We start from the raw sequence: 14,665 nt of genomic DNA, 5'->3' as shown, positions 1-14,665 counted from the left end.
TTCAATGTACAGTATGGTACAGTGTTAAAGGGAACACTCGAATGCACACCATCAATATTACTGGCCCTCTAAGAGCTAGTGGATTAATGAACAATCTTCATGGAAGTCAATATAGTCAATATTCTGTCAAAAGGATTCGGAACTTTTAACCACCAGTAGTCTTATGAATATCTAAGCCGCAATTATTCCGTAAGATCGTGAAATATAAACATGGTGCTCACGCAGGTGTTCCCTTAAGCAGTGGGCCCGTCTGTACATGCAACAAAATGCTTCCTTTAGGCAACAAAAAAACTATCAACACAGATGATTACGATCAGGGCAACAGAAAACGGCTGCGCCGTGTATTCACGTAAACAAAATTCGTTTCCCGCAAAAATTGTGGCTTATGTGTGCCCGCTCTTCAGCAGTGGGCTACCAAACGCGTCCTGGATGCATACATCCTATCAGCCCTGTCGTGGATAGCGTCCAGATTGGGCTGGGGAGTGCGAAACATCTCGGCCAGCGTGGAAACCAGCTGCTGGCCGTACGAGCAGGGCGATAGGACTAGCTCGATGCCGTACAGGCGGTGTACGGCCTGCAGGCATCCCGAAGCTGACGGTCGCCGACGACTGATCGTATCAGCCGGGTCATCGCTGTAGGCAAGCGCCACCAGCTGAGCCACGACTACGGCGACCGAAAAGGCCGTGGCCTCGTGTTCGGTGGTCGAGATGGCTGCGTAGACCGCGGCAAAGTCATCGTCCGGCCTCAGGAGGTGCGACCACAAGGAACCGGGCAGCGAGGTGATCTCGAAGCGGCGCTGGTTCCAGACGAGCCCGTTGTTGAGCACCAGGTCGGCGTGGCGCAGGTACACGTTAAAGAAGTCGAACGGCTCCACGGTCAAGCCCTGGCCTGCGTCGTGTGGACGAGATGCGAATGCAGCACAAAGCTACAACGGGAGCTACACTTATTTCTTAGAAATTAAAGATTCTCACGCTGGTTGACACTCAAGTCATCCTGGTCCGGGGGTTGAGCTGGGTACTAACGCCTATTCGGGGCAGTGGGTCCACAAAAAGAGCTAAACAGGATGCTAAATATTTCATGCAGACTTCTGGTAGAATAATGCTTTCTAGTAGACTAAATACTCTTACCAGTACGAAAATAAAGCTCCAGACGCTTTCTACTGAGAAATCCTTATGGAAACCTTTGTGCCTTGCGCTACAATTGCTCTATTATTGCAATAGCGAACATATGGACACATTCGGCTGCAGGATTTCGCCGCCGGCGTTAGAGTTGGTGTCGATGTTATGCACCATATATGTATACGTATCTACATATATAAAAATGCAAGCAAGAAAGGCTAATCCTAAAAGAGACTCAGGTGCGTGGAATCGAACGCGGAACCTCCGAGTCGGAATTTCGAGCAGTTAACCACTGAGCTACGGAGAAGCACGTCCACCAGCGTTCAGATGGCAAGCTTTGTATTGCCACGTTCCCTTCACCAAGTTTTGTTATCATCCCGTTACTCTACGTTCATCGTAAACCAGGCCTACGATGTTCGAGAAGCTTCGAGGCTCTAGTAGATGGAATAAATGGCAATGGTATAAATGGTACCCGACTTTCTGTTTACCGGGCACAGGTTCGCCCAAATAATCAATTTCATCTGACCACCCAGTCTCCTGCCTTGAACCACGTCATGACCGCGTGACAATATATCTACCACTTAACACTGGAGATGTCTCGAAGGGGAACTATTGCGTTTTGAGCATCAACAGCAAAATGGCGCAATGAGCACGCGGCGGCGGGTGCTCATGTCTCCCACGCGTACTTAGCCTCGCGGAGGGGAGTAGGTGGTCGTAAATCCTGTGAACACACAGTAGCGCGCCCTTATCTCGCGGTTGGGAGCATCTTACGACTTAGCGGTCCTGAAGCTTTTCCCGGAATGATGCTGTTGTAGTTACCAGGCGCGCAAAGGTCACTGCAATTGGGCGCATTCACCTTTTGCAAAAAGAGCGTGCTTTTTGAATGCAGCTAAGTAACAAATGATACGTTTATTCGCATTCATCTGTACCTGTCAGCACGTTTTGTGCGTGAGAAACGCGGGGCACTTTTCGATCTGCTTGCCATTCTGTGCGTGACATTTGTTGCTATCGTGTTCATTGCTTCGCCTTTGCGACAAAGCTGTGACTTTTTTTCTACTTTGTCTTTTTCCTACGTTCTTTCGCTGAGCTATAAGCCATCACAAGTCAGTGAAAGGTTGAATGTAGCAGCGAAACAAAAAGAACGTCTTGTACGAGGCCATTATTTTGTGTACACATGATCACGCCCAGTTTGCCTTGATTTTCGGGCACTCAAGTAGTCAGCTTCAGACTGCGGATTTGCGACTGTGCATGCGAGCACACTTGTGTTGAGTCATTGTTAGAGAAGTGGCCTGGAAATTCTCTTGGTGAAGGTAGAAGAGGGAAAAGATCGGCGGCTTGTGGGGGGGGGGGGGGGGAGACGGAGAACATATTTGTTACTTTTAGGAGGCGGGGTTAGGGGGATCAGGACAAAAATCTTTGATGTGGCTGTCTCCTCCCACACATTGAAGGGAGATATAGTGCAAAAAGAAAGACCAGGCGGAGAAGGACACATTGTATGTGTCCTTCATTGCCTGGTCTTTCATCTTTCGCGCTGTTTCCCTCCAATATGCCCTACCAACATGCCCAAGCAACCGATTTACCTCCCTCTCATCGACTCTTCGCGCCACCCCTGCTAACCATGTAGCTTTATTGTGGTTTAGTGACTCTACCTGAAGGTTAGCCACACGTTCTCGTAAGCATACCTCGAAGGTAGATGAGAGCCGAGCACAGCTGGCGCAGGAACTTCCATAGGTGGAGCTCGGGGACGCAAAGGTCCCTGGCAGCGAGGACGCCTGCGAAGTGCTCGAGTCCGTCGTCAGGCGCCAGGGTGATTAGGTACACTTGGATGCCAGGCGCGTTGGCCGCCACTGCCAGTACAGACAGGACGTGCGGGTGGTCGAGGAGAGCCCAGTGCCACAAGTTGTCGTCCCCCAGGAGCCTTTCCGCGCTGTAGTTGGGTGCCCTGTCATTCAGAGAGCCCCAATGAAGCCTCTGAACTTTAATGCAGTTCTAATTGACCTTTGAGTTTTTGTGGCATATAATTGAATGCGTGTAAAGCAATTTCTGTATCACGTCCTAAATATCTTAAGGCAAATGGGCATGTTTTCAAACAACTAAATTTGTACTGTTGTGGAAAATCCGAATGTTTGCTGATAAATATCAGCAAACGTTGGACAAGTTGGAAACATTTCGGCGCACGCAGAATAGATGAAGAACGAAACGCCAGAAGACAAAGGGATCAGAGCTCACGACGTTTATTGAAGGAAGTACACAAAATATATAGGCCAAGGTAGTTCGAAAGCGCGTGAGCGTAAAAAGGGCCAAACAACGAAGCAAACAAAAGCAACACCAAGTGAAACACACCATGACAGTCATTTTAACATAAGTGGTATCTACAACGCGCAGCAGAACGTAATTGTCAAGCATGGCTCAAAAATATGAATTTCTTGTCAGTACAATTGACGGACTGCTTCAGCATTAATAAGTACACCCTCTGATAAGAAAGGCTCATGCTATTTTCAGAGTTAGCTAGTCGTTGGGAGAAAACAAAATGTTTGTGTCACACCAAACAATATATTATTGGTAGCTGCTGCAATGCTCGGCTAGGTGGGAGAGATTGCTATTGTTAGATTTCATATGTTCATGAAGGTGAGTGGTAATGCACTGGCCAGTCTTACCTAAATATACACGACCGCAGGTTAAGAGCAATAGACAAACTACCCCTGTCATGCACCTCACGAATTTTCCACTTCAATTTGAAAGGCAAACATACTTTTTTTCCTAATTTTTTGTCAAATGTTTGGTCCACCGCATGACAGATGCCTTGCAACTTGTTTTGTGCTTCGGAAACAACCTGTACCCCAAAACTATTGGCTATGTGCTTGAGCTCACCGAGGAATGTATCGTAAAACAGCAAAGCGTTCTGGAGCCAACTCGCCCAGCTCTCCATACTATTCTATTCAGTAAGTGTTCTCATTTTCGAGGCAAACTGGCTATAAATGTTCCCTTCACAAAGCCGCCCCAACCCCGGGAAATTATAGAAAACCTGAAAACGTCGCATCCGGTGACGTCCTCGATCCAGGAATTTCAAGGTTCTCCCGACAGGTTCATACTGCCGGTTAAAAAGTTTACCAGCTGGTTTACCTAGCAATAACTCAGATCAGCTGGTCCCACGTAGGCTCTCAACTGTGGAGAAGCTGATTCTATGCAACTCAACTAACCAGCATTGTGAATCATAACCGCTTGAACTGGAAGAAGATGATCTTGGATGGAAGCCACAGATTTAAGTAGACCCACTTGTGATTTTAGTGTGACCAGTTGTTCTGGTTGTAGGATCCTCAGTGAAATAATGAAAAAAATTGACAGCATATCCACGGAGTGAATAATGGAGAGTGGGGCGAAGCATTCGTCCGTCCATTCGTTATTGCTTCTTTCCTTCTGTGCGACCGTCCATGCGTCCATCCGGCCGTCCGTGCGTGCGTCCGTTCCTGCGTTCGCCCATGCATCCGCCCCTGCGTCCGTTCATGCGTCCATTCATGCATCTGTCTGTGTGTCCGTTTGTCCATCTATTCAACACTCCAAGTACCACCATCTCGCATCTTTTCATCATATATACTACCATATAGAAACACCGCCATCCAGCGGACATTCCAAGGACTAAACGAGAGGTGTCACACGCACACTTTCTAACAGCTTGCGCTTCGGGTCTACTTCCCACCTTTAACCACCTCGAGTTCATGGTATATACTAGTTCACTGTATTCATGGCACTGTGGCCCAACACTCGCTAAACCTTTCTAAAACCAAGGAGGCTACGCCCAGCGAGTATGACGTAGCAACCTTTTCCTGGCAGATAGAGCTCAATGTACATGCCAATGGCTGCATGGGAAATGAGAGACAGGAGAATTCGGCTTTTACTTTCTTACAGCTTGCACTTCGTACCTACTTCCCACCTTTAACTACCTCGAGTTCATTCATGGTATATACTAGTTCATTGTATTCATGGCACTGCGGCTCAACGCTCGCTAAACTTTTCTAAAACTAAGGTGGTTACACCCAGCGGGTATAACGTAGCAACCCTTTCCCTTCAGATAGTGCTCAATGTACATGCAATGGCTGCTAAAGGCGATCGCAGCGTGCACGTTAACTAAAAGCCGAATGCTCCTGTCTCTCATACCCCATTATCAGCTATTGGCGTGTACATTGAGCACTATTTTTTTGTTGTTCAACAACGCACAGAAGGAATCTCTCACCGGCACCACCTTGGAGGTCAAAATGTTTGCAGTTCAAAGTGTAAGACTGGTTACATACTACGACGGGACGCAGGACGAACGGGTGCCGCTATAAGGAGCTTCGCCCCTAAAAATTGCCCCCACCTCCTCGAAAGGAATTTTAAAGAAATGCGAATGCATTGCGTAACGTCCACAACAGCGTTTCACAAGCGGGAACCCAGCGATAAAAAGGTGTTTTTTTTTTCGCTGTGCAGCCAATAGCGCCGTTCGCCATAGGTGGCGTTTTTCTGTCGCAAGAAATGCAGTATGAGTTTGCAGCTCTAGTAGCTAGCGTGCACGGTTAAAAAATTGGCAGATCCTAGGAGTGGCGAAGCACTGCACCTGTAGTTTTATCTGACGGCCATGAGGCCATAGTGTCAACGTCTTATCAACACAAACGCTACACAAACGCTACACAAACGCTGGCAACACAAACGCTACAAACGCGTTTCAAACGCACTGCATTGAGGCGGTGGTAAGTCATGTTCATGTGCAGGACGGGGGCCTCCAGTTGCTAGGGGCGAGGATAAGCGCGTGCGCCCGTGGCTGTTGCTGACAGCTGCCGACGCCGAAGCGTGTCATGGTGGGGCTCTGGTTGCTAGGGACGTGCGCACCCGCAGCTGTTGCTATGGGAGAGGGCAGTGGACGGATTCCAACGGACGCCTGACATAGCCCGAACATCTAAAAAATGAACTTGTATGTATATGACGCAGCAATGCTGCGCTTCAACGAAAATGAATACAAAGTGGTGTCTTCCTCTTCACATTGGATTGCTTTTGACTCCTGGCTTCTCAGGAGAATAACAACAAACAGTAAGCAGTTCTTAGAATACAACACCAGGAGTCTCTGGCTACTATTACCGCCAATAATCCAGGCGCTCATAACCTTCACAAGACATTTAGGAGATTAGGTCTTAATGAAGGGACGCACGGTTACGTAGTGCAAGGCTCGTAAAGGCGGCCTAGGCTCTCGCACAGCTACAGCACTGGTCGTTTGTCGTCACCTTTCACAGGCGAATACCCGTTGGTACATTTGTTTCTCTATAATGGCAATACTTGCCCCCCGCTTTTACCCTTCAAGACCATCGGGTGAGCGGGGTGCTCCCCTCGCGTCTGCCTGGGGAGGAATCTTTTGATACATAATTCCTGAAAAATACGTGAGGTCGTACGCCTGGGGGGCAGGCAGAATATTTTTTTTTCGGGGGCAGGGGGCACCTTCTTGATCTGAAGGGGGAAGGTGGGGGGGGGCAAGCAAATGGCCATTATGTGCATGTGCCATGGAGAAAAAAAAAGGGAAGGGGGGGGGGGCACAGGTCCAGTGTTCCACCTCCCGGCTACGCTACTGTCGTACGCCTCACCTGACTGCCATGTACCGCTTTCTGTCCAGCTCGCAGCTGATCCAGTAGGTCGTGTGGTCCGACTCGGAGAAGTATCGCTGCATGCAGAAGTTGACCCCGCATCCGCTGAAGTGGACGAGAGAGAAGAGGCAAGCCCGACGCCGGATGCGCTCGGTGAAGGCCTGCGTCAGGGCCTTCCACTGCGACAGCGAACGCGTCGCGACCAGCCTGCGCCGGCACAGTTCCTGCAGGCTCGACACTCGAGACGGCAGCGTGCGCGTTCGGACTGCGCGAACGGAACGGTCCAGCAGAGACTCGACAGCGGCCATCTTGCCTGCTTCGTTCTCCAATTGCTCGTGCGTCGCGTGTCACGTTCTTGTTCTTTTTCTCCTTCTACTGTGACTCAAACCCACTCTGGGGGATTGGCCGAAAGTTGAGTCTGATCTTATAAAATAATATGCAACTTTGAAATAATTGTCGTTATAGAATAAATACATGACAAATTTTATAAGAAATTTTGATGCTCACCAAAATCACAAGAAATTATATTTTTATTAATATAAGATTATAAATTAAATCAACACACTATTTAAAAAAAGAATAGAAGATATGCATTTGTCGACACAGCAGGATAATAATATAGATAATAAAGATTGCTTGGTTACTCCCCAGTAATTTGCAGCAATATAATCCATGGATGATGCATGAACTGGAAGGTGTCTTGGTTTAAATATAAATAGTTTATCGAAAACTCACAATTGATAGAGAGAAATGAAAACCAGGATTCGCGAAGACAACGTGTTCTTTATATAGATTAATCACATATCATGTCATGTTTCATTGAATAAATCACAACGTGAACTGTACCGCTAGTGGTACTGTTCATGGTACTGGAAGGACCTTCGCAACCTTTTTGACGATTTCCCAGAGAACCCGAGGTTTAATTGTCTACAAACCCACTGGATCAACGTCTCGCAAAGCGCGCCTGATTTATTATAAAATGTTGAGGATTCACAGATATCTCAGCTGCGCACACTGTCTTGTAGCTTAAGCAACAATGGCCGAGGCTAAGCAGTTTCGTGTGGATCATCGAGAGCTGTCCTGTGCATGCCCAGAAGGAGTGACGTCATACGGTGCACTGCTGGCGTGCCGGAGACAGCATGGAAGTTCCTGGAGTGATGTGTCACTATTCACTAGGGCGCTGGCACTTCACTAGTGTGAGTTCACTGGCTAGTCTATCCGTCCATCGGCAGGTCACGCCAGTATATCTTGGTATAGCTGTAAGCCACTGCATTTTTGTTTGTTCTGTCTTGTTTCACTTCCTGCGTCTTCACTCACGCGACCTTTTCGAATTGGCTTCCCGGTGTTTGTACTGGAGGCCAGAACGCAAGCGGCTGAGTTTATGGCACTATGCATGATAACGCAGAGACTAGCTGGACAAACACAGCACGACCTCCGTGCTAGCGGAGGTCGTGCTGTGTCGTGAGCGGAGCATCAATTAGCATAGTTTCGACCGTTAGGTGAAGTGTAGGATAACAAACACGGCTTGGTAGGACCTTTATTTGCCCTGGCTCTCTGTTACAATGTGCTTCACTTAACCGAGTGATTTACTCTAGTTGTAGCCTAAGCACGCATACGCAATCTCAAGAGGAAGTTGACAACATTTCAGCACGCATTCGTATTATATATCAGCTTAGCGAGCGTAGACGAGGAGAACGAAATGGTGCGGCCGAGGACTTGGAGGCAGAAATGAATCCGACAGTCGTAGAAACGATGTAGCGCCGACAGTCGACCGTGCCTGCAGTAGCTTACGCTTTCTGTTGCACGTCCTGTGAGAGGGGATTGGTCACACTCATCACCTTTGGTTCTTTATTAGCGGTAGAATTTCTTTTTGCTGTTTTTACAGGAGCCATAAATGCCGGTCTCCGGTCCCGGCCTGGGCTCGCCCTGCTCGGCCAGTCGCCCTGCTGAATCGGTATCACTGGAGTGTTTCCTCAAAAACGGCGTAAGCAGTTTGCCTGTCGCGCTTGTGCCCACTGATGGTGGAGCCATTCGGTTGAGTGAAACGGAGGTGTTTCAAGAAGAGCTTCGCAACGTAAGCGGTCATTTTCTGGACATCTCGGAGGTGAGGCGTTTCGGCAAGACTGGCATACTATGCAGGTCTTCAAATATTCAATGCTTAACAGACTTACTGGCCGCCGCGAGATTTGCGTTCATTTCTGTTCGCGCTTTTATGCCCCTCATTTTGCTTGCGTGAAGGGCATCGTTCAAGGTGTTCCAACTAACATTAGTCCTGAAGCATTTTTAAAGATGGTCTCTCCGGCTGGCGTGATATCTGTCTACAGATGCACCAGACCTGTAGGTGATACGCGAGTCCCTACTGAAAGCGTCATTGTTACCTTTGCTGGTCTCACACGCCCCTCTGAGCTGAAGGCCTGACCTTATCTATTCCGTGTAGAGGCATTGGCACCTCGCCCACTGCAATGTCGTAACTGCTGGCGATTTGTTCATAGCGCTAATGCTTGCAGGTCCTCATTGAGATGTGTGAATTGCGGTGGGGCGCATGCCGCATCAAATTATCAGGTAGACAACTGCAGGTGTTGTCTATGTGATGGAGCACACACAGCCACGGACAATAGCTGCCCTGCTCGAGAACGTGAAACACAAATTCTAGATATAATGGAGAAACGCCGTTGTTCTCGGTCTCAGGCAACATCCTTCATTAAAGAGCGCGAAGTGGGGTACGCTGCTGCTACGTCACGGCAGTGTGGGTCAATTGAAGCGACGGTCGCTTCCGCAGTGTCGGAAGCGATAGAGAAGGCCATGCCGATGATTATGGAACGGCTTTTCAACACCTTTGCTGAAGGTCTGACCGAGATGCTCGCCGCCAGGTTAAACAGCCTTATTTCCTCCTTCGCTGCACACACTGTCACGGTCCAGGATGAAGCTGAGCACCTCGACAATGAACAAAATAATCGGCGTCAAGAAGATGTTACCCCTGAAACGCTCGTCAGCACTCAGTCGCCGACCCCTGTGGGGCCCAGTGGGTCGTTTGGTGACATGAGGCTTGGTAATATCACTCATAAACGACGCAATGCTCCATTGTCTCCAACCAGTTTGCCAATGTCAAAACCAAAAAAAATTTATTCCTGATACCGACAACGAGCAGGACGTTTTGCGTTCGGCAGTCGAGTAAACTATATTAAGTCCATCATACCGCCTGTAAAAGTTCTCCAGTGAAATTGTCGCTCCATATCTTCCGCTTACATAGATCTTATTCATCTCATACAGCAAACAAATCCTAAGATAATTTGACTTCAAGAGTCTTGGCTTTCAGTAAACCAAACATTTACTCTGAAATATTTCCTAACTTTTAGACTGGATCGGCCAGGTAGAGGAGGTGGATTATTGGCCATAATATCTTCAAAAATGTGTCATCATGTTACTGTAACTTTTGAACATATTTGTCCGGATTGTGAATTGTTAGGAATAGATTGTTTTTTATCTGACTCCAAGAGGATTACAGTTAATAATGCGTACTTTCCGAATGGAGTAAGACGCACAGATCACCTAGATTGTGTTATCAAGACTTCTTCGTCAAATTCAATTTTATTGGCTGGGGATTTTAACTCACATCTCACTTCTTGGGGGTTCAAAACAGATGGCTGTGGCAAAAGATTGTGGAATTGGTTGCAGGATAATAATTTTCGCTGTCATAACTCTGGACAAGTTACCTTTCTACGCGGGAAAAGCTCATCAACATTAGACCTAACTTTTTCGTGTGGCCAGTTTACAATTTCATCGTGGGAAACGCTTGATAATGGGATGAGTAGTGATCATGTACCGATTACCTATGAAATACTGCTGCCACAACTGACCTCTGCTATCCGGCAACAATGGTTCACCAACTATAAAATGTATAAAACTGTTTTAAACTCCGCGCTCTCGTCGTTGAGAGGACTCGTCGGACAGCAACGAGCTGCTTCAGTAGTAGCGTGTCTAAGTGACTCTGTCCAGCCGGCAGAGTGTTCTGTTAAGTACGGCAGCACATCGTCAAATTCAGCTTGGCGGAATGAAGATTGTACGCTTGCGTATAGGCGACGTAAGGCTGCTTGAAAACGTTTACACCACAACCATACTCCGAAAAATTGGGTTGACTATAAATTCCACGCCGCGCTGTTTAAACGTACAGTTGCTATAGCTAAAGAAAAACAATATTCTGACTTACATTCGCGTTTATCAAAACCTAATAAAAGATCTGCCCTGTACAGGTTTCTACGGAACAAAAAATCGACGCAGGTACCAGCATATTCGCATTCAGTAGTGCTGTCTCCTAAAGAGACAACAGATTTGTTAGAGAGCATCGCGAAAGGACTTGAAGCGCGTTTCGCTTCGTCATGCTTGAAACCTGTGACATTCAAAAGCGCAACCGCGGACTTTCGGGAAGTCACTATGGCGGAACTGGCTGATGTCATACTAACTGTAAATCAAGCGGCTCCCGGTGCAGATCAAATTACAAACTCTATGAATAAATTGATACTTAGTTCCCATCCCGATGAGATTCTGAATATTGTTAGCTGCTCCTTACATCACACATAGATTCCAAGCGCGTGGAAACTTGCTAAAGTTGTGTTGCTGCGAAAAAATTAAAGCCTCGGATATGTCCTGGATAACATTCGGCCAATTTCGCTTACTTCAAACCTAGTTAAAATAATTGAAAGAATTCTTCATAGAAGGCTCAGTGAATTCATCGCTCCTCAGGACATCCTTTCACCAAGGCAAGTAGGATTTAGACAGGGGTAGTCTATATGGTCGGCTCATGTTAATTTGGAAAGCCGAATTCGCCTTGCAAAAGTATCTGGTGAGCTTTCTGCATTAGCCACGTTAGATATAAGCCTACGATAGTGTAGAACACAGTACATTAATTTCAAGATTAGTGGACTGTGAGGTTCCCAAGTGCATTAAATCTTGGGTTCAGGAGTTTCTCTTTGAGAGACAATTCTTTTGTTGCCACGAGGGAATTACTTCTGCCTCATATAAGCAAACAAGAGGTGTTCCGCAAGGATCAGTCCTGTCGCCTCTTTTAATTAGTATATTATTATCATTCATTCCCGTTCATAAAAGTGTTCCTCTTTACGTACACGCCGATGATATTGCTTTTTCCTCGTCATCCCGAGATATCAATAGTTTGTATCAAATTTTACAGTCATGATTGAGTGAGCTCAAGGTAAGGCTTGGCAGGCTATCTTTTTCACTTTATGTTAGCAAATGTGCTCTGCTTGTATTTCCTCTATCCATTCCCGTATTTCTTTCACTGCATTATCGAAATGATCCGATTCCACAAGTAACAGCGCTAAAATAACTTGGCATTGTTTACGTGGACAATTTAAATTGGCCGCAACAAATAGAATCAAACACCCGTAAAGCGGAAAGCGCCCTATAGGGTTGCTACGCCGCTTTTGCAATAAGAATTCAGGGATGCGCAGGGATACGTTACTTATGATATACAAACTTACGTACGCCCAATTCTGGAGTTTGGTTGCGTTCTGTTTTCCGGAAGTGCTGAGTACAAATTACGACCTCTTATATTGCTAGAAAGGCAAGCTCTGCGGCTGTGTCTCGGGCTACCTAGGTGTCTCGCGAATAGCGTGCTTTATTAGGAAGATCGAATCATTCCACTTGATGCTAGATTTCGACAGCTTACTTTGCAAACATTTTTAAAACTTTACGATGCGCCGCTCTTCTGTTCACAGACAGTTTTCATCAAACATCCAGTTTATTTCTTTCAGCACCCGTCCTTTTCGTCGAGTCTCTGTTATCAAATCTTCACGTTTCCCTCCAGCATTTAACTCCCCAAACCCTATGCTCAGTGCCAGTTGACTTAATTTTCGATGATATTTTCCCAAAAATTGCCAAGTTACTTCCAAAGCATGTTCTGGAGACCTCCTTCAAGACCATCTCAGTCATTTTCCCAATTACGTAGTAATTTCGACGGATGCAACGCAAAATCTTCAGAAGGCTGGAGTAGGTATGTTTTCTCATCAGCTTAATTGGTCTTTTGCGCTCCGATTGCCTGACTTCACACCAATTTATCTCGCAGAATTCCTGGCTATTACATTGGCTCTTCAAAAGCTAAATTATCAGCAATCAAAAGCTATTATTATTTCGGATGATTTTTCTGTATGTACACACCTAACGTCCGCAAAGCAGTCTCCTCTTCTCAGGATATTTTGGTCTCTCGTACCACATAGCCTATCAGAAGTTCGGTTTATTTGGGTCCCCGGGCATGCTGGAATTGTACTAAATGAAATCGCTGATTCGCTCGCTTCGGCATCTTTAAATTTCTCGGTGGTGCTAGTAGAGCCACCGTTTTCTTTTATTTTTGCCGAATGATTCAAGCGCCTGATAATCTTAAAAATCAACGAAAATTCGCTCCTACAATCTGAAGAATTTCGGCACTTGCAATTTACAAGGAACACCGCGAAATTCCTTTCCCGTCAATGTGAGCTGACCCTCACAAGCTTTCGCTGTAGAGTTCCTCGGTTAAATTTTTATCTCCACAAATCGGTATTTTCATCAACTAAGCTATGTGCAGTTTGCAATGAACCGGAAACAATAGATCACTTTCTTCTCACATGCCGCCGCTTCGCCTTACTGCGCCAAATAATTCTTGAAAGACCGATTGGTATGCTCGGATTGCCAGTCAATACATCCACCCTATAGTCGTTTGGAGCCAGTCAGTTGGGTGTGGGCCGCAGTGCTATTCTGTCAGGGCTACGTAAATTCATTCAGGCAACCGGAATGATACACTGGTAGTGGTACTGCCAGATATACCCAATTCTTTGTCCCCCTTCCTCATTCTTGTTAATTTGTTTTACATATTCGGGTTTATCGAATTCTTCTGCACTTTTTCACGTTTTTTCAAAGGAACATTATTATTGTCCTTATCTAATTTCTTTCTTTTTTAGCAAGCGTTGTACAAAAAAATATCTATTATAAGGTACAGTGTGGCCAATCCCCCATGTGGGTATGAGCCAAGATCTCCTAGGAGACAAGACAAGACAAGACTTGGAGCTCGTGACCAGGCTACTGCATTAAGTGTTCTTTAAATGCACAGAAGGGACTTTATGATACTAGTGACGAGGATGGGATTCGAACCGACGCAGGCAGGCCTCCACTTCTTGAAATCATGTACCCTAGCAAACATATTCAGCAAGTTTTATCACCGAGAGCGCTTCGTTGGTGTGTGATGTTGTGTGACTATGATTACGAGTTGGTGTACTGAGAAGCGAAAAAGGCATCAGTGATGCAGATGCGCGCAGTAGATTTTCTCTGGCTTCCAATGTCGATGAGCTGGCCGCAGCAGGGGACATGGTGATGATTGAAGGATTGCGAAAACCTCCACCAGCTGCTTAGAAGATAGCCAGTTTGACAAAGGAAGACCCGACAGTTTCTCAAGTTTATCATGGGCTACAAATCGGATCAACAGCATCATGGCAAAGTACAAGATTTGAACCGCACAAGATTCGGGTGCAAGAACTTTCTACGCACGGTGGTTGTATGTTATGGGGCATACGAGTCGTGATTCCTACGAAAACAAGAAAGAAAGCGTTGAATTTCCTTCATGCTAATCACCCGGGAACGACTACCTTGAAACCTTTCGCTCGCAGTCAATTGTGGTGGTCTGGTTTGAACACCGGCATAGATTCGAAGATGCGATCTTGCGAGACATGTCAAGTGCGGTTGCGATTCTGGAATGACTCCGCCCAAATGAACCATGGAAGGTCGTTCATGTTAACTTCGTGGGGCCGGTGAATAACAAGAGGTTTTTTTTTTTTTAATCGTAGTCGATGCATTATCTAAGTGGTTAGAAGTTAAAGACAAATTCCGTCACAGTCTACGTCTGCTGCAACGAATGTGCTTCGATCACTGTTCGCCACTTTTCGCACACCGCAAGTCGTA

At 46.5% G+C, this 14,665-nt stretch overlaps 1 protein-coding gene across 1 annotated transcript; it reads right to left on the bottom strand.

Annotated features, from left to right (window-relative positions):
* Nucleotides 1-384: 384 nt before the first annotated feature.
* On the bottom strand, nucleotides 385-7,053 carry LOC142764973 (uncharacterized). The gene is made up of 3 exons (XM_075865520.1): nucleotides 6,725-7,053; nucleotides 2,801-3,060; nucleotides 385-888 (listed from the first exon to the last, which is right to left on the bottom strand). Exons 1-3 carry the CDS (start codon nucleotides 7,030-7,032, stop codon nucleotides 401-403), a joined length of 1,056 nt encoding a protein of 351 aa, XP_075721635.1. The 5' UTR covers nucleotides 7,033-7,053; the 3' UTR covers nucleotides 385-400.
* Nucleotides 7,054-14,665: the final 7,612 nt, after the last annotated feature.

Source organism: Rhipicephalus microplus, chromosome 6 (assembly GCF_043290135.1).
Source record: "Rhipicephalus microplus isolate Deutch F79 chromosome 6, USDA_Rmic, whole genome shotgun sequence".
Classification (NCBI taxonomy): Eukaryota; Metazoa; Arthropoda; class Arachnida; order Ixodida; family Ixodidae; genus Rhipicephalus; species Rhipicephalus microplus.
The sequence above is the reverse complement of the archived record's forward strand: the minus strand, read 5'-3'. Positions and strand labels throughout refer to the sequence as shown.